We start from the raw sequence: 20,940 nt of genomic DNA, 5'->3' as shown, positions 1-20,940 counted from the left end.
ACGGAGCTAGAAAAAATAGTAACAAAATTCATTTGGAAGAATAAATGGTCCAGAATATCAAGGGAATTAATGAAAAGAAATGCTAGGGAAGGTGGACTAGCTATACCAGATTTCAATCTGTATTATAACGCAGCAGTCATCAAAACTACTTGGTACTGACTGAGGAATAGAGTAGTGGATCAATGGAACAGATTAGGCACACGAGATTCAGCAGTCAATGAGTACAGTAATCCATTGTTTGATAAACCAAAAGACCCCAGTTTTGGGGATAAGAACTCACTATTTGACAAAAACTGCTAGGAAAACTGGAATATAGTATGACAGAAACCGGGCATAGACCATTACCTAACACCATATGCCAAAATCAAGTCTAAATGGGTATATGATCTAGGTATAAAGGTTGATTGTGTAAGCAATCTCAGAAAACAAGAAATAGTTTACCTGTCAGATTTGTGGAGAGGGAAAGACTTTAAGACTAAACAGGAATTAGAGAGTATTATAAAATGCAAAATGGATAATTTTGATTACATTAAATTGAAACGCTTATGTACAAGGGGCAGCTAGGTGGCGCAGTGAGTAAAGCGCTGGCCCTGGAGTTGGGAGGACCCAAGTTCGGTTCTGGCCTGAGACACTTAACACCCACACAAAAATATTAGCCGTGTAACCTTGGGCAAGTTACTTAACCCCAATTGCCCTCTAAAAGGAAAAAAAAAAAAAAAAAACTTATGTACAAACAAAGCCAATGTAACCAAGGTTAAGAGGGAGGTGGGAAATTGGGAAAGAATTTTTACAACCTATGTCTCTGATAAAGGACTCATTTCTAAAATATACAGAGAATTGGGGCGGCCAGGTAGCACAGCGAGTAAGAGCACCGGCTCCACTGTTGGAATGACTTGTGGATTGAATCTGGGCTCAGATACTTAGCACCACACCCAGAAATAACTGGCTGTGTAACCTTGAGCAAGTTACTTAACCCCAATTGCTTAAAAATATAGATATATATACAGAGAATTGAGCCAAATCTACAAGAATACAAATCATTCCCCAATTGATAAATGGTCAGAGAAAGAAATTAAAGATATCTATAAGCACATGAAGAAATGCTCTAAATCACTATTGATTAGAGAAATGCAAATCAAAACAGCTCTGAGGTACCACATCTCACCAGTCAGATTGGCTAAGATGACAAAACAGGAAAATGACAAATGCTGGAGAGGATGTGGACAAATTGGAACACTAATGCATTGCTGGTGAAATTGTAAACTGATCCAACCATTCTGGAAAGCAATCTGGAATTATACCCAAAGGGCTATAAATAATTTCATACCCTTTGACTCAGCAATACCACTTCTAGGGTTGTATCCCAAAGAGATCATAGAAGTGGGAAAAAGACCCATATGTACAAAAATATTTATAGCAACTCTTTTTGTGGTAGCAAAGAATTGGAAATTAAAGGGGCGCCCATCAATTGGGGAATGGCTAAACAAGTTGTGGTATATGTATGTTATGGAATACTATGGTGCTATAAGAGACGAGGAGCAGATGGACTTCCTATTTACCCGGAGAGGCTTAAAAGAACTGATGCTGAGTGAGAAGAGTAGAGCCAGGAGGAATTTGTACACAATTACAGACACAACGTATGTGTGATGACCAACTTTGATAAACTGGACTCTTCTCAGCAATCCAGAGACATAAGTCAAATCCAAAAGACTCATGCTGGAGAGAGACGTTTACATCCAGAGAAAGAACTGCTATTGAACCCAGATTGAAGCAAACTACCTGCCCTTTTACATTCTCTTGTTTGGTTTTGTTTCCTCTTTCCCATTCTTCATTCCATCTGTTACAGTCCTTTATAACCTGACTAATGCCTAATGTGAAAGTATTTGCAGATACTATACTTGATTGTATGCTGCCATGGGGGGGAAGGGGGAGAGGGGGAGAGGGAGAGAAAATCTGAAACTCAAGGAATTGTGGTAATGAATCTTGTAAACTAAAAGTAAACAAATTAATGAAGACCAAAAAAAAAAAAATACAACATGAGATCAGACTTGAGAAGTGTAATTTTTTTAATTGGAAAAAGAATTCTTGAGATCAAAAACCTGACATTTTAGACTTCCATATGGTAGAAAGGGACAGAGTTGGACTCTTGTCTGCAGTCAGTTCCCTTCACTGGTTCATAATCTTCTCACTTACCAAATCAGTGTGCAGAAGGGTTCACTCAGAACCCTACATTTATAGTAATATAGTGCCCACTATTTTTCAGATATAGAGATCTGTATTTTCATTATTTCAAACACTTAAAAGTTTAAGCCAACTATGCATAAAAATGCTAGCCTTATCATGCTAAAAGGTGATAACCACTTAGAAGAAAATGCCTCCTAACCAGAGAAATGTGATCACAACTTTTGGGCTTCATTCAAGTTTCCTTCTTAGATGCTTCTGTGGTAGGAACTAGGCTTGCTTTGTGCTGGGGGCTTCCTCTAGGAAAAGAGGCAGGGCCACCATTCTTAGATGCATCTGACTCCTCTCAGAGCCACAACCTGAATATCTGCCAACTCGCCTCATTACCCACAATGCTTTGCATTTCCTCTTTTTTTTTTTTCCCCTGTATGCATAGTTGCTCTAACAACAGGTAAACTAAGCTGGCTCCTCAAGGAGAAAGGGGAGCCTTCTTGAGGCGGTCAGGTGGTACAGTGGATAGAGTGCTTGACTTGGAATCAATTAGACTTTATATCAAATCTAACCTCAGACACTTACTACCAATATGACCCTGGGCAAGTGTAATAGTAATGGTATTTATAGATCCCCCTGTATTGGCTTGGTTTTTGGGTTGAGTGCTAAAACTCAGAGTTTGTGAATCCCACTTGTGGGATGGACTTGTTGGCATGAAAAGAGAGGGCTGAACTGAGAGGAGCTGGTGCCATGGATTTGGAGAGGTACAAACAGAAGAAGAGAGGCAGAAGAATTTTTGAAAGCAGCATCATGGAGGCAGAGAGAAAACCTTGCTGTTGGTTCAGGGGTCCTGAGACTGTTCTGTAAACATACAACAAGAAAATCCTTCTTCAGAGCTTCTGAACCAACAGCAAGTTTCCACGAGCTCTCCAGCAACAGCACTGTCCTTCACCAGTGGACGCAATTCACTCTCTGTCTGCAGAACAGTCTCAGGACCCCTGAACCAACAGCAAGGTTCCAATACCTCTGCAACAACAGCACTGTTCTTCACCAGTAGACGAATCTGGCAAAACAAAGTACCAGCATCATAGCCATGTCTCCTCAGTCCTTGGCAACTCTGGGTGGCAGCTCTCAAAAGACCTGGCCAGCTCAAACTGGCCCTTACCAATCCCCTCTCTCTCTCTGCCTCCACGATGCTGCTTCCAAAAATTCTTCTGCCTTTCTTCCTCTGCTTGTGCCTCTCCAAATCCATGGCACCAGCTCCTCCCAGTTCAGCCCTCTCTTTTCACATCAACAAGTCCATCCTACAAGTGGGATCCACAAGCTCTGGGTTTTAACACTCAACCCGAAAACCAAGCCAATACAGGGGGATCTTTAAATTCCATTACTATTATATTAAGTCACAACCTTTGTCTGCCTCAGTTTCCTCATCTGAAAAATGGAGGTAATAGTAGCACCAATCTCTCAGCATTGTTGTGAGGATAAGAATGTAACTACATTTGTAAAGTGTTTTTTTAATCCTCTATAAATATGAGTTATTATTAGTATCATTTAGTATAAGAGGCTTAGCCTGAAAGTAAGGTGGGGGGAGGGTGGTTATAGGTAAGGAAGGGGAATGAACTGACTTCAGAGCTTTCCCTTAGCTCTTACTGGCTCTCTAGAGAATGATTTCCAACAAATTGTTTTTGTCGTGATATGGGAGTGAAATAGCACTTTATCCCTTTTAATCTCTGGAATTATATTATTTTCCTAATTAGTAAAGTTGGGTTTTAATTGGATTTAAAACAATGAGCACTTGCTGTGTTTTGAATGATTGAATAAAGCATTTAGGAAGTGCCTCCTATGAGCAAAACACTAGTCCAAAATGCCAGTGGTTGACAGAGCTCGACTATTTTGCCTTTGCAACATCGCTGCCCTCCCATGTCATTTCTGCTCCAACCCCCTCCATAGGCTGGCAGGACGAATCACAAGTTTACCTCCAAATAATTGTGTAGTATCCTGTGACACTGAACAGGTCACAGTGAAAATCCTAAGAGGTCCAAAAGGGATAGGGGGTGGGGAGAGACATACTTTGATAGTTCTCTTATGTTCAGTGGACATAAGATCACAAACTACTTGGAAAGGAACTTTATTGAACAAAAATCAGAGAGGGATTTGGCAGAAAATTGGTTCAGACTTGCATTACACACTATGTCTTGTGAATTTCTAATGGATTAATGACCTAACTAATCCCAGTCACATTACTCAGAAACTGGAGGCAAAGGGAAGGTTTTCTTTTTTCACAGCTAGAGAAAGAGGAAAAAGTCCAAGAGAGAAACAGTAGAGGAGATTATAACACATAAAACTGGAAAAGTGTTATTGAAGACAAAAGGCATTTGTACAAATAAATTTAGCAAAGCTCAAATCAAAGGAAATATCTTGGACTGTGAGGGAACACTTGCATTAAACATCTCCAACAAAGGTCTGGCATCCCAAATCTATAAGAAATTGACACAAACATGTAAGGTTAGGAGTCATTCCCTAACACAGGAGTGGTCAAGGGATGCAAGTAAATAGTTTTCAGGGAATAAGTGAAAATTATTGACAACAAATCTAAAAGATTGCCCAAGGTCTCTAACAATTAAGGATAAGAAGATTAAAAGGTATCACCTCACACCCAGCATACTAGCAAAGACTGAGGGAAAAACTAAGTGCTGGAGGAACTAGGGAACAGGCGTGCTGATTCATTGCTAGTAGAGCTGGGAATTTGCTCCAGCGGCTCCAACAGAAGTAGGAAACTATGCAAGAGAAGTGGCTGAGCTAAATGGGCCCAGAGACCTAGGGATCATACCACTGGTTTATGTCACAGGAAGCGTCACTGCAAGAGACAGGTAACATCCATTATAGCATGGTTTGCAATGGCTAAAAACTGGAGATTAGTTGTGCTATTTGAATTTGCTGTAATACCATTGTACAGCTGGGAGTTAAAGTCAAAGATAGACCTATTTTCAAGAAATGTGAGAAGACTTCTATGAATACCTCTGCTGCCATGCAATTCTGAAGTTGACAAATCCCCACTGGGGCGACCCACTGGAGCCATTATTCTAAGCACTCATTGGCTTGCAGTTTAAATTTCTCTTACCACCTCTACCTTGGTGAAGCTTTTCTGGATGTCAGATTCTCATATGTAAAATGGGGACAGGGAAGAGGTGAAGGGGGAGAATCAGGGCTGGACTAGAAGACCACTAGGGTCCCTTCCAGCTCTGACTGTACATGATCCCACGCATCGTGTGCCCACAGCTGACCAGTCACCCAATACCAGCTGCAGGAACTCCACTCCTCCATTGCAAAACGCTCTCCTCCTTGACACCTCCTCCCCAACCCTCAGGTGCTAAGCCCTAATTTGAAATACAGTCATAAGAACTCAAGGGAAGGAATTCCTACATCTCTCAGCTCCAAATCTCTTCGTTTTCATAAGCCGGCTTTCCTTTCCAAATAACGTCACAAAGAACACAGGATTTTAGGAGATGTAACAAAACATACTTCCCTAGACATCTTGAAGAGGCCTTTCTGCCTCCTGCTGATTACAGAGTAAGTGTTTCTATTGTGGATAATTTCCCATGCATTCCATTCCCCACCTTTGCTTTTCTTAACAGAAAAACACCAACACAAGAGCTTTCCAGTAATCTCCTGTAACTGAAAGATTTGTTTCCCAGGCCCCCCCTCTTTCTATCACACACAAAGCTTTGAATTCAGGCAAACCACAGGAAGGAAGTAACTAGCACCATTATGCCACAGCTCCCCTCCTGTCCCTTCTCTTACTCTGTGTCTTCTATTTGCCTTCTCTCTTGTTTTCCTTTTGTTGGTCTTGTGGACGCTATCTATTGGGCATCACCTACATGGCATTGAGGATGGTTTGGTTTGGTTTTTTTAAGTTGTCTGGCACTGACAAAGGCAGATGTTCCAATCTTGTTAAGACATAGTCCCTGAAGAACAAGCGAGAAACGGGGAAACACTTGAAAGCAATTTGCCAACATTGTACACTGAGGCTTCTGGGATGGCGCCACTTTCCTCAGCCTCTATTTTGGAAAATGGTGACTTCATTGGCTTCTGAAAGAAATATGCATTTTCTGCTACTTGGAATTTCTTATATTCCATTCGATCCAACAAGTTCTTATAAAGTACCTACTATGTACAAGGCTCTGTCTTGGCACTAAGAATAAAAAGACAAAAATAAGATAAGTCCCTGCCCTTGAGAAATTTACATTCTATTGGGGAAACAAAAGCCAAACACATAAGGAAGTTAAAGTATTTGCAATGTCATTTAAGGGGTAAAGAGTAGCCCCCAACAACTAGAAGGGAGGGGCCAAAGACTCATAGAAAACTGAAGCAGCAGAACTAAGTTCATGTTAATTCATTTATGTGTGTCTCTTCACCATGCAGATCACCATCCCTCAGCACCTTAGAAATTGATTTTTCAAGAGGTTTTTGCTTTTTTGGAGGGGTGAGGGTGTTAAGTGACTTACCGAAGGTCATACAGCTAGTAAGTGTTAAGTTTCTGAGGCCAGATTTGAACTCAGTTTCCCCTGACTCCAGGGCTGGTGCTCTATTCACTGAGCAACCTAGCCACCCCTTCATGAGTTATTGTAGCCAAAAAACCTCTCCTGCCAATTGTGATGAATCACTCTACACTGAGCACGGTTGATCATCAGGTAATCATAAGACAAGATACAGAGCTGATCAGTGGGGTCAGTTCTTGAAGCCTTTCCAGCTTAGTCGCACCTTCCTGATGGGAATGGCTGAGAGTGCCTGAACCGGGGAGGTGTTCTTCTCAGGCTGGTCTGTGGGGCCCCCAACCTCCACCATCTCCTGCAGAGACCCCTCCATGCCATGAGATGTCCCTTCCTGACTCCCACAGGTGTAGTGCCCACCCCTAGATGAATGAATGGAATGTATTGTATCACATCAGAACACCCTTTTGCATTGAGGGCTCTGTGTAACACTGTTTCCCCCAGTAAGCTCCTTGAGAGCAGGGGCTGGTTCTTGAGTCTTTGTATCTCCAGACCCTCCCACAGTACCTGAACACTTAACCACACAAATGCTTGGTGCACTGAACATTAAGAGAATTAAAGATTTGGGGCAAACCCAGTAGCAGCCTTCAAGTATAGGCTGGACTCTTGGGCTAAGGCAGGGGGAAGGCTCATTGAAGAAGCAACATGAATCTGAGAGCTCAGGAAAGCCATCTTCAAAGATAACGGGCCCCACAGAAGAATACCCCCTCCCCCGCAGTGTAGGCACACTCAGCAGTTCCCATTTGGCTGCCCTCTGCTTCAGGACAGAGGATGGATCAAAGGAGGGAGAAAGATTGTGACTGCCCCAAGGAAGGAAGGTCCTGGGAGGCATGGATGACAATAACAGTGATAATAAGAGCTAACAATCACTTTGAAGATTGCAAAGGCTCTGGGAGGGAGGTACTATGATCATACCCACTTACAGGCGAGAAGACTAAAGCAGATAAAAGTTAAATGACTTGCCCAGGGTCACACAGCTAGCAAGTGCCTGACACAAGATTCAAAGGGCAGGTCTTTCCTATTTACGTAATTAAAAGGCAAAGTACTAACTCTACTAAGCCCCAAGTCAGAGGATCTAGGATACAGGAGCATAGGAAATGTGCATCTTGATAGGTAAGGATCATGGTGTGTGGGAGGCCATGGTGGGACATGGTCCTGATGCCCCTACAGCCAAAGTGAAGGGTTGGAGAAGCAGGTTATAAAAAGGCTGAGGCCCAGATGCCTCCATTGGTTAGACCCCTAGCATGGGACCTCACACTCCGGCTACACAGGCCTCGGCTGGTTAACCCTCTGTAAGGCTTGGGGACTTGCGGGGAATGGGGGGTGGCAGTAACCAGGCGAAAGAAAAGGTGGTCCCAGGGGCGGCGAGGTGGTGCAGCCGGGATGACCTGGGATGGAATCCAGACACTAATACTTAGCACCACACCCAGAAATAACTGGCTGTGTAACCTTGAGCAAGTTACTTAACCCCAATTGCTTAAAAAAAAAAAAAAGGTGGTGCCAGTGTATATGCAGACAGTGCCAGCCATGATAATAGTTCTGCTTGCTAGCTATTAAGGTTTGTGTCTGCTATATGTTCTCTCCCCAATTAAGAGACACACATGTGATACTTGGAAACAGGTGGCAAGGCATTCTGGGACCAAGGAAGCCAAGGCACAGAGGGGTGGAGTGGGCCAAGGACCAGCAGTAACGAGGCAGCTGAAATCACTTCATATGAGTTTGTTTCTTTCCCTCCTACTCAAAGAACCAGGCCATGAAGAGTCACCACAACCTCAGCAATCAGCCCCACCAATATGACTCAGTTCACATGCAACACATCACAACTTAGAAATGACATTATGTTCCTCAATAGTGATGTTCCCAGGGTTGTGTGACCCTGGAGAGTAAGAATGCCCATTAGGAGACCAGGCATCAGCAGCAGGAGACACAGGAAAGCCAGCAAACCAAGGCCTGGGCTTCCATCAATCAGCCAACAAGCATTTACTAGCATCACTTCCCTTTTGGGACACTGCCTGACCAGAAACTGAATCATTCAATAAGAAATTATTAAACACCTACTGCTGCAAGCCAACCAGTAGGCTAGGTGTTGAGAATACGAACATGAGGCAGTCTCAGCTCTCCAGGGGTTTACAGTCTCTCAGGAAAATCAATGTATACACAGATAGGAAGGTACAAATATATATACAAACAAATATACGGTGATGGGAGGAGGAGGGGAGGAGACTGACATGGTCAAAGAAGAGAATGGAGAGGACAGAGAGGGAGACAGAGCAAGTGCAAGAGAGCTTCCTGCACTGTCTTCATAAGCCATGTCTGCATCATGTACTAAAAGCACCCTGGAAAGTGATTCCTACTATGTCCTGTTTCTGGTATTAAATCCACAGGATGACCAGCTTGTCGGGAAACACGAGGTTATCCAAAACATGACAATGGCAAATCTTCATTGCTGGGGACCCTCCTTCTGCTTCACCCAATCTGGCATTGTGGAGAGAGTGCCATTTTTAGAACTGGGAGTCCTGGATTCTAATTCTACCACATACACACAGCAGCTGAGGGACCATGAGAAAGTCACTCAGTCTTGAAGAGACACGGTTTTCCCATCTGTAAAATGGAGACAATCCTCTCCCCCTTAGAGCGTTGTTTCTATTTTCTAATCATTCCTTCATCCTTCACCCATTTAGTCCACTGAACCTCTTCTTCCATCCCTGCTTCTTGCCGACTCAGTTCTCCTTAATGGGTTTTCTCTGGACACAGCCAAGTACTTCCCTTCTAGCTCTATCTTTGTCATTAGTGTCGTCTGGTTCCTCAAATTAACTCATACAGTCTCTCCCAATTAGAGTGTGAGGCCCTTGAGAGCAGGGACTGGCCAGTTTTGCTCTTCCTACCCTCAGTGCCCAGCACAGTGCTTGCCAAATAAGTAGTTAATCACTGATCTTACATGCTTCCCATCCTTCATCGCTTCACATGTTGTAGCCCCTCAAGTGAATATTAATTCTGAGAAAAAGAAGTCATGAGATTGACGCAGAGGGCCAAGAGGCATAATGCCTCCAAGTCTTCCTTGAGCAGTCTCCCACTCAGCTGGGGCCATCCCCTTCGGCCCCCATTACTGGCCCAGCCTTTCCATTCTCCCACTTCCCTGGCAGAGGAAGGAGTCTGTCCTGACTATCTCTGGTGAGAGGGAAGGGGACAGTGAGGTTCTAATTCAGAGGACAGATTGTGAGGGGAGGGGGCGGCAATGGCGATCACAGCTCCTCAGATGGTTATTCTGAAAGTCACTCTGCTTTGTGGGTCTTGTAGACAAAAAAGTCATTATTCATTAGAGTTCATGGGATCATGGATTCAGAGCTAGAAAGGCCCTTGGAGGGCATCTGGTCCAGCCCCCTCCTTTTCCCATCTTTTCAATGGGTTTCCTGTCTTATGTCAGAAAAAGCCCAAATGCGTTGGCAGCAAGGACGGGATACAGGCTCCATTTGTTCAAACAATCATTGGGTTCTGCCCCCTGCACATGGGGTGTGGGCAGGCTATGGGATATGAATGCCAGTTCCTGTGCTATAATCCTCTAATTCCGTGGTTATTATGTTCCTTTACCCAGAGGCTTAAGTGATAGGAATCTCTAAGAAGTGGAGAGATCCTTTTGTTTTTTTGTTTTATTTGTGTATGTTTGAAAGGGAAAAAAAAAAAAAGGCTCTCTGCCCTTTCTACATGAGTACATACTTCTTAAAGAACCGCCTAGTTTCTCTCAAGACAGAAGTCCTTCCACCTTTCCAGAGGATTGCCCAAAGTCAGAAGATAAATGGCATCGAATGGCCACTGCCATCCTGTTACTCAGGCACACATGGAATGCAGCCCTGTCCAGCACCCAGGTCACATCAGGCCTCACAATTCTCTGTTCTGTGGATGGCATCAGAAGTGGGGACAGAGCCCCATAAGAGAAAGCAAACTGGCAAGAGACTTTGTACTAGGGGCCTGCTAACAAACCTACCTCCATCTTCATAGGAAATGAAGCCTCTTGTCTGAGATTGGCCTCATAGCATGAAAAGGAGATCCTTCTTTTACCCCAGAAGGCAGGCCAGCATTTACTTGTTAAGTGGGCAGCAGATAATGCGACGAGACTCCTTAGACTCAGCCTTCTTTCTTTGTGTCTCCTCTCCAGGATGTTTCCACAGTTCATATTCTGTTTGATTATTTGCACCTCTGGTTCTTGACACGATTAGCTGTGCTCACACACAACTGAACCATCGCCAGGATAAAGCCCACTCGGTCCCAGTGAACAAACAGTGTGTCAGACGCAGCCTTGGGCTTTGAGCCAGAATCTTACCTGAAATGTCTCTGCTTATATTCATTAATGACATCAGTTCACAGAGGACTGTTCTTCTCTGCTCTGGAGCGTTAGTCTCCTTGTTTTCAGGTCCAAGCATATGACGTGGTCCCTGCTCTTCTGCCCTATCTAGGGCAGCAAAATGGTGCAGTGCACAAAGCAAGGAGAAGGCCAGTTTGGCGAACCTGCCACATGGAGGCCACATGTGGCCCTCTAGATCCTCAAGTGTGGCCCCGTGACTGAACCCAAACTTCACAGAAGAAATTCTTCTTATTATGAGGATTTCTTCTGTGAGGGCTGAATTCAATCAAGGGGCCACACTTGAGGACCTAGAGTGCCACAGCCATAATGCTACAGGTTTCCAACCCCTGCTCTAGAATCTCCAATTAAATTAAATTAACTTTTGGATTCAGTAAGTGTACAATTCTCAGGACACACAAAGGCAAAAAAGAGACAAGTCTTTAGCTTAAATCCAGAGGCGACACAGAACATAGAGACAAAAGCCATGTCAAGAGATAGCCTAGTCTCTTCCAGGCAAAACATAGAGAGCATAAAATCACCCACAGGAAGACTGAGTTAAAGACATACAGCTATTTCCTGGCATCTGGAAATGTAAGTTGAATGGGAAGTACACAGGCAACATAATTAACACCTAGGCAATGCCAGGCTGAAAGTATATTTTCAAAACTATGAAATGGACCACAACAGATTGGGAAAGTATTCCAACAAAAACCAACATAACATTAACAAAACAGAGCTGGTTGCCCTAAGTAGCTATAAGAAGATGGATGTCTCCTTGCCCAAAGGGAGAAAGAGGAATGATAAGCATTCTCAGAGAAACTTCTAGAACATTAAACATAAAAAAAACAATACCCTAGGAACTTGTCCCAGGACCCTTTCTATCTAAAACCAATCAAAGCATCAACAAAGCTGCTCACGAATTGCTTTACCTATGTTATCTAGGCAAGCAAACCAGTCTCACTGAGGCAGCAAGTAGCCCTAACCCTCATTCTGAGACAAGAGGTGGTCAAACTACTACCACTGCCTCAAATACCATGGTAGAGAATGCCAAAGACCAGTTGTCCAAGAGCCTTAAAAATATCAGTGTCAAACAAAGCCAAAGTCAAACAACCAAAATTAGAAGGGAAGCAGAAAACTGGGAAACAATTTTTACAACACTGTCTCTGATAAAAGCCTCATTCCTAAAATACAGAGAGAATTGAGTCAAACATATAAGAATACAAGTCATTCCCCAACTGATAAATGGTCAAAGGATATGAATAGGCAGTTTTCATAGGAAGAAACTAAAGCTATCAGCATAAGAAAAAAAAATGCTCTAAATCACTATCGATTAAAGAAATGCAAATCAAAACTCTGAGGTACCAAATCAGACCATCAGACTGGCTAACATGAAAAACAGGAAAATGATAAATGTTGGAGAAGATGTGGGAAAATTAGAACACTAATGCACTGTTGATGGAACTGTGAGCTGATAAGACCATTCTAGAGAACAATTTGGAACTATGCCCACAGGGTATAAAAATGTACACACCCTTTGACCCAGCAATACTACTTCTAAAGTTGTATCTCAAAGAGATCATAAAAATTGGAAAAGGATCCACGTGTACAAAATTATTTATAGCAGCTCTTTTTGTAGTGGCCAAGAATTGGAAATTGAGGGGGTGCCCATCAATTGGGGAATGACTGAACAAGTTGTGGTATATGAACGTAAAGGGCTATATTGGCTATTGGGCTATAAGAAATGATGAGCAGGGGGACTTCAGAAAAACCTGGAAGGATTCATGTGAACTGATGCTGAGTGAAGTGAGCAGAACCAGGAGAACACTGTACCCGGCAACAGCCATACTCTGTGATGATTGACGTTGATAGGCTTAGCCTTCTCAGAAATGTGGAGTCAGAATGCAGAATGAAGCAGATTATTTTGATTTTTTTTGTTTTTTTTTTCTTTCTCATAATTCCTCCCATTCAAATTCTTCTATAAATCATGACTAATGTGACAATATCTTTAATAGGAATGTATATGTAGAGCCTATATTAGATTGTATGCCATCTTGATGGGGGGGAAGAGGGAAAGGCAATTTAAAACTTACAGAAGTAAATGTTGAAAACTAAAAAAATAAAACTTAATAAAAATAATTGCTTTTTTGCATGTCACAGCTTTTTCTTCAGTGGCATGAAAGCTTCTGGAGGCAGGGATTTGCCTTCATCTCTGTAGCATCTGGCTGAGCCAGACATAGGAAGTGCTTAAGTAACATTGGTGGAATTGAAGACAGCACAGAGGAAAGAGTCACTGCTCTAGGCTAGAGTCTAGTCAGAGGATGTGGCCTTGAATCCTACTTCTGTGACCAAGGGCCTCAGTTCCCTCATCTAGAAAATGAACGTTGACTGAATCCATGGTCTCAAAGTTCCCTTCCTAGGATCCATGAAAAAAGGCTCCTTTAAGAAGCAGAGGTAAGGGGCGGCCAGGTGGTGCAGAGAGTAAGAGCCCCAGCCCCAGCGTCAGGAGACCTGGGATCCATTCAGGCCTCAGATACTCGGCACCCACACACACACAAAAATAAATAACTGGCCGTATAACCTTGAGCAAGTTACTTAAAACTAATTGCTTTAAAAAATAAATTTTAAAAAAAAGTAGAGGTAAATAAGGCAGAGGCACCTTAAGACCCCTTAAAGGAGCAAAGTTGGGCAGAAGAGAGAAGAGGAGAACAAAGAACATCTCTCTAGAAGGAGACTTTGGGGTTCCACAGGACACTGACTAATCTGATCCCTTCAAAGCAGGGAAAGTCAAAGGAATGAGAAGAATTTGCCCAGAAGTAGCAAGTATCATAGATTATAGGAAACTCCCTGAGGCCAGGGAGTACCTCACTTGTGTCTTTCTACCCCAGGGTCCTCAATTAAGCATTTGTGGAATTGAACTGCACCAAGGCACCATATAGTCAGTCAATCAATAAATATTTTTAAGCCCCTACTATGTGTCAGGTACAGCTGTAAGCACAAGGAACACAAAGGTCCTCAGGGAACTCAGTCTGACAAGACAAGATACAAACAAGTGTGTACAAATAAGCCAGATACAGGATTGAGTTAGAGATAATCAACAAAGGGAATGTCCTCAAATGAAGAGGGATCAAGAAAGACTCCCTCTAGAAAGTGAGACTTTGATCAACCCTGGAAGGAAACTAAGAAAGTCAAGAGATGAAAATGAGGAGGACACAGGATGGGGGACAGCCAGGGAAAATGCCAGAAATCGGGAAATGGAGTGTCTTGTGTGAGGAACAGCAAGGAGGTCAGGGTGACGGCTCTCAGCTTACAGAAGGGGTGCAGGTGGGCAAGGGGAGGAGGGGGCTAAGTTAGGAAGAGCTTTAGGGGCCAAACAGAGCCTGGATCCTGGACATGACAGGGAGCTGCTGGGGTTTACAGCAGTGACATGATCAGAGCTGTGCTTTAGAAAACAGCTTTACTAGATGAAAGGAGGATAGACTGTAGTGAGGAGAGAACTGAGGCGGGTTGACTTCCTGCCCCCCAGCAGCTCTTACAATAGTCCAGGTGTAAGGTGATGAGGGGAATGTCCGAGGAGAAAAGGAGACGTATTTGAGAGATGCTGCAAAGGTGAACTCGACAGGCCATGGCAACAGGGTAGACATGGGGGATAAAAAAGAGTGAGGAGCCGGGGTGGCTCCCCGCTGTGAGCCTGAGGGACCAGAAGGATGGTGTGAGCATCTACAGTAATGGGGACGGTAGGAGAGGGCGAGGACTTAAGGGGAAAGATACTGGGCTCCATGTTGGACATATTGAATATAAGATGCCTACTGGGAATCCAGTTTGAGATGTTTCAAAGGCAGCTGCAGATGTGAGGTTGGAGGCTAGTGGATTAGGGCTGGATACATGTTATCTCAGAACAATCAGCACAGAGATGATCTTTAAATCTAAGGAAGCTGATGAGATCACCAAGTGAAGTTGTACAGAAGAAGAGGACCCGGGACAGAACCCTGAGGGACCTCTACCATGAGAGGGCATGATCCGGAGGAGGATCCATTAAAAGAGACAAAGAAGGAGTGGTCAGAGAGGTAGGAAGAAAGAGGGAGAGGACAGGGTGTCCTGAAAACCTAGAATAACGAGAGTATCAAGGAAAAGAGAGTGACCAACAGTGTCAGTGGATGCACAGAAGCCAAAGAGAATGAGGACCGAGAAAAGGCCACTGGATTTGGCAGCTAAGAGATCACTGCTAACTTTGAAGAGATAATAATTTATTTAAAAGTCTGGGGCAAAACCAAATATTTTCATCTATAAAGAACAGAAAGGCAGCCTATAGTAATACAATCTCAGCTCCAACATGGTTTGCCAATTTTTGTTCAAAAGAGGTGAGTCTGTTTTTTTTTAATGAAGTTTTCTTCAACAAGACAAAAACCAAGCATTCCCCCTTGAAAGTCTTCACTTCTTACCTGACAATATGCTCTGTAGATCACGTCAAACAGGAAAGCCTGCGGCATTTCACTGGCTCGGTGCTTGGATCGGTCTAATGACTGGTCTAAACAACCATCTGCATTTGGAGAAATGACAGTGGATACAAGAGGCCGGATAGCTCCTGCTGCCTATGGAATGAAAAGGAAAAGTAACAAGTGATACTTTGTACTTCTAGAGCTTGGGAAAGGAGCTGTCTGCACTCCCAATATCAATGCCCACCTCAAATGTGGTGCCTTCTGGCAGCTCCCCCAAAGAAAGGGAGGGACCTGTCAGGGTGTCTGGGAGGCAGCCACAGGGTGGGACCTGAAAAGGGGGAACAGAAGATTTTCCACTGTAGGTTCAGCATTTGTAATCAATGACCGTTGAAAAGCCCACTTCCTGAGGAGGCTGGAATGTTCACTGATGAGAAAGAAAGTCTGTTGGGAAACAGCCTCAGTGCAATGTTGACAGAGTTATTCACAAAAACAAGAGTGACCTAATGGGCCATTTACAAGATTTCATTGACACATTATATAATTCAGGAAATTTAAGACACATCTCTTGAGTCTCTGAGATGGGAATCAATAATGACATGAAACACTGGCTGTCTCCGGGCCTTGCTCTAATTTCAAGGAAAAGCCAAGGTTTTTCAGGCATTTCCTTGGCCCTTATTCTCCCAGCAGGTGGTCCCTCCCCCTCGGGGGTCTGCTGGTAACTGAGCCTCATTAACAGATGCATTGAACCTTCCTTTTTCAGAAGACAAGAGGTCGATTACATACACCCACACATCCTCACTGTGCCTTGGAAGGAAGGAAGAGGCAGAAGTGGACCAGACCTCAGTCATGAAATGGGCATTTCACAGAAAGAGGATTTTACAGAAAAGGAAATTGAGGACCAGAAAAGTTAAAGTACTTGCTCTCAAACATAATAATTGTCAGAGCAAGATTTGAACCAAGGTCCTATGCCTCCAGAGCTGGCATCTCCACTACTCCACCATGCCTCCCATGACCCTCCAGTGACTAGAATCTAGTCTGAGTCTTTCCACTACCCATGGTGCCTCCCATTGTCCTCTAGTCTTACCCTCTCCTTTGGCAGATGAAGCAGCTGAGGCTCAGTGAGATGAAGGAAAATCAGCCAAGAGCTAATCATCAGAAGCTAGACTGAAGCCTCTGAGCCAGGGTTCTCTCTGCCAGACCATCCCACTTCTCCTTCTGACTTCTCTGATCTTGTGATGTGACACTTCTCATGTTCAGGGGGAACATGCACACAAGTAATGAAGCCTTATGACACGACTCCTCGAGACGCAGGACGTTACTGGACAGGCTGCCTCCAAATGAGGGCCTTGGAGTTCTTCTTCAGTTAGATACATATTCTGAGGAATCTAAGAAGACCTCACCTAATCGGAGATGAGGCTCTATTCTAGCTGGCAAGCAAACACAGGGCAGGGCATTCGAGAAGAAACAAAGAGCAAATTCGTGAATTGTGACTGTTCTTAATTGTAGAAATGGAGAAAATTATTTGTTTTTCCTAAGTAGTTACACTCAGATGATGAGTAAGGGCTTACACATGAAAGTAAGCCTGGGTTCACACCATGAAATATCATTCACACAGGACATTCAAACACATTAGCATTTACTCGTGTGTGTGTACTAAGGGCAAACCATCTTGCTTCAACCTTGACTGCAGTAGTATAAACAGCAGCACAAAGGTAATGTCATAGTTTCTTCTTTTTCCACTTCCTCCTCTTCTTCTGCTGTCTGACTCTCTGTGACTCCATTTGGGGTGTTCTTGGCAGAAATATTAGAGTGGGTTTTCCATTTCCTTCTCTAGCTCATTTTACAGATGAGGAAACTGAGGGAAACAAGGTGAAATGACTGACCCAGGGTCACACAGCTAGTAAGTGTCTGAGGCCAGATTTGAATTCAGGAAGATAAAGTTTCCTGATTCCAAACCCAGTGCAGTAGGCACTGCACTCCCTAGCTACCCCTAAAACCTGTAAGGCTGCAGACAAATACAGCAAGCTGGGCCCTGGCACAGTGACTGCCATAGGAAATACACTGCCCTCATGTTTGCTGAATGAAGGACCCTGACAGGAGACAAAGCCAGGGGAAAAGTTTGATTTCATGTACCCTCAGAGAAGGCAAAGCAACTGCATTACAGGCTAAACTCCACTGGGGCCATGAACCAAATACTATTTTTTTAAGGTATAAGAGTGACAATACTATGACCATATTTAAAAGCATCATCCTATGACATAGAGAAAGGAAAACAATATATTTAATTGACTGTACAAAAAAAGAAAGAAAACATAAACCTACAGCTAGATGACTGAGAAGTCATTCATTCACAGGAACCCCCTGGGGTTTGGAGCCCCCACTGAAAGGTGTCCTATTCACACATGACTCAACAGACACTCAGGAAGACTACCAAGGAGAATTATTGGACTAGATGACTTCCAGCTCAAAATCTTCAATCCTCTGATCTCCAATCCCCTGGACTCCCCTCTACACTAAAATGATAAGACAGAAATAATAGCTATTTTATCAGGGTACTTGCAACAAATGTGCACAGTCAATTCAAAAAAATTCCCAGACAGGCCATGTGCAAAGATGTCTCTCATTTTCCATCTATATTTTCACTTGACCTTTTCATCATATACTAGTTTATTGGAAAGTCATTATTACCATGATGGGCTCTGACTCCAAGCTCGGAAGCTCAGCACCCCAATGACTACTGTCTTTTCTTCCTGATCCAGATATTTCCAAATGCAAACAAGGGAAGTCATCAAAGCCTGTGAGATGAAGGACCTCTGCCTTCAATCACTCGTGTCCAAAATTTAAACAATCTCAGACAACAATCTCTCCTGCAAGTAGAAACATGAAGCTCTCTCTTCCAGACATGCGAGATCCAGTTAAATATGATAGCCCACAGAATAAGGCCTCCCACCTCATAATCACCATCTCAACTTGGTGGATTGTCTTCGTTGAAGGACTGCTTATTAAAAGTTTATAGATTGGCATCTTCAAAGGTAAAACAATCACCAGTGATTACAAGATTTAAAAATCTCACATATTCAGTGGGAGACTTGCATTGTTTTCTTTGAATAGCATAAACTGGGTGGAAATTTCATTCATTAAAAGCACAGCACAGCAACAAGGGTTTTATTACCCAAAACAAGCAATTGGTGGAGAAGCAGAACTCAGAAAATGTTTAAAAGGTTTAAGTTACCATTTTACATATATACACACACATATTACACATATGTGTGTATATAATTTTTTTTCTAAATTACATGGAAATTTAAAAATCTTTTTTAAAATTTGGAATTCTAAATTCTCTCCCTCCCTCCCCCAGTCCTTGAGAAGGCAAGCAAAATGGTATCAATTATAGAGGAGAAGTCATGTAAGACACATTTTCATATTAGCCACATTACAAAAGAAAACACAGGGAAAAAAGAAAAAGAAGGAAACTTTAGAAAGGCTGCTTCAATCTGCATTGAGTTCATCAGTTCTCTCTCGAGGTAGCCATAAGCTACCTTTTGATTAACTATATTTTCCTCCTGGAGAAAAGAAAAGAAAACATGGTACTATTCCACTTGCCTCCTGACTTCAGAGTACTCAAGCTGCCATTTGGAGCCTTGTGGATATAACTGAATTACTTGTCCTGAGAGATAATCGCCACATACCAAGTTAACAATGCAATTATATGGAACAAACATTCATTAAGAGTCTTGCACTTGGCCAGCCCTGGGTTTGGCAATGGGCAGAAGAAGGCAAAACTGAAATAGGCACTGCCCTCAAAGACCTTTCATTTTATCAGGGGAAAATAACAAACACCCAAATAAGTAAAAAAAAAAAAAAAACTGCACAGTTTGTTCCCTTATTAGGTCACTAGGAATAGGGAATGGGTTGGGGCTCCAAACCCCAGGGGGTTCCTGTGAATGAATGACTTCTCAGTCATCTAACTGTAGGTTTATTTTTTCTTTCTTTCTTTGTGCAGTCAATTAAATATATTGTTTTCCTTTCTCTATGTCATAGGATGATGCTTTTAAATATGGTCATAGTATTGGCTACAGCTAGAATCCGGACCTCCTGATTCCAGTCAAGTCCACAGCCCAAGTTCTTAAGGGAATTCACTTTCTACTCCCTCAATTCTAATTAAAGGTGATGTCTGGTACTTCACTGCTTTCATTTATAATTATAATAAACCTCCTTATCATTATGTGGCCAGAAGTTCACAGGGAGCTAAGAGAGGCACAGTAAAGACACAGCATGCTAGCACTGGAAGGGACCTTCAGGCAGCCCCTCCCAGAATCACAGCTCTTCTAAGTGGGCAGGAACCTCAGGGCTCTTCAAGGTCAACTGAACAAGAATCTCCCCTACAATGCAACCAACTAGTTATCATCAGCCTTCAATCAAAGGCCTCTGATGAGAAGGAGGTCAACAAATATTCACACAGCACCTACTGTGTGCCAGCACTGTGCTCAATGCTTTACAAAAACCAGCTCAGGAATCTGCCTCCTCCCCAGGCAATCCTCTGTCCCTTGGGATAGTGCTGATCATTGGGGAGTTTCCTTGCTATCAAGTATTTAGTGATTTCCATCCACTGCTCCTAGTTTTTTTCTCTGGTACCACAGAGAAAAGTCTGAGTCTTCTTCCCGACCCCTCAATGGGAAAATAAGGAAACTAAGGCCTAAAGAAGCCAAGCTGCTTACTCAGGGCTAACCTGCGAAAGGTACAGCGTGAGAAATTAGGACTGGAAGTGAATTCAGAAACCACCAGCTTAACCCCCCCATTTTACAAATGAGGAAACTGAGGCCCAGAAAGGGGAACAGCCACCTTTAGAGAAGAGAACACTAAAGTTTGATGGCCTTCCCCAGATCACACAAGTAGCGATTACACACAAACCACAAATTGCTGGATGGCCACTGTTTGGAGACACTGCAGAGGGGACTGGTCCCTCCCAACATTGAGACAAACCCAAATCCTCTAACTGTAGGGAGCATTCTACTCTCCACCTCTTTCTCTCTTTAAAGACTGCTCCAGGGAGGCAGAGCCAAGATGGTGGCTTAGAAACAGGAAAACTCCGTGCACTCCCCCTATAACAACCTCAAATACCTATAAAATAGGACTCTAAACAAACTTTAGAGCTACAGAACCCACAAAGTGACAGAGAGAAACAAATCTCCCACTGAAGGCAGCCCGACAGGCTGGCAGGATGGGTTTATCACAGCATGCTGAGAGCCAATTGCGGTGTGCTGGGAGCCCATCACGGGAACCCATTGGCAAGCTGGGAGCCCATCCCGGAGTGCTGGGAGCCAAGCCCAGCCCCGAGTGAGCCAGAGGTTTAGCCCCAGGGGAGCCCCAACCAGCCTCAGCTGGAGGGAATTCAGGAGAGTGGATCATCAGCAGCTGTGGCAGTTTCCAGAATTATCAACCC

The 20,940-nt window shown here is 43.4% G+C and overlaps 1 protein-coding gene across 3 annotated transcripts in view; it reads right to left on the bottom strand.

The window, feature by feature from the left end:
• Nucleotides 1-20,940, bottom strand: part of CRPPA (CDP-L-ribitol pyrophosphorylase A) — a 282,427-nt gene that overhangs the window by 250,135 nt on the left and 11,352 nt on the right. For all 3 annotated transcript variants that reach the window (XR_011169513.1, XM_069094436.1, XM_069094437.1), the window contains exon 3: nucleotides 15,501-15,650. Coding sequence is in view for 2 of the 3 variants with exons in the window: in XM_069094436.1 (XP_068950537.1) it covers nucleotides 15,501-15,650 (150 nt within the window). In the remaining variant the exon portion in view is untranslated. The remainder of the gene's footprint in view (nucleotides 1-15,500; nucleotides 15,651-20,940) is intronic.

This window comes from Petaurus breviceps, unplaced genomic scaffold, assembly GCF_028583685.1.
Source record: "Petaurus breviceps papuanus isolate PSGF00001 unplaced genomic scaffold, PetGlider_PUasm1.0 218, whole genome shotgun sequence".
Taxonomy (NCBI): Eukaryota; Metazoa; Chordata; class Mammalia; order Diprotodontia; family Petauridae; genus Petaurus; species Petaurus breviceps.
Note: the sequence above shows the minus strand (reverse complement) of the source record. Positions and strands in the feature narration are given on the sequence as shown.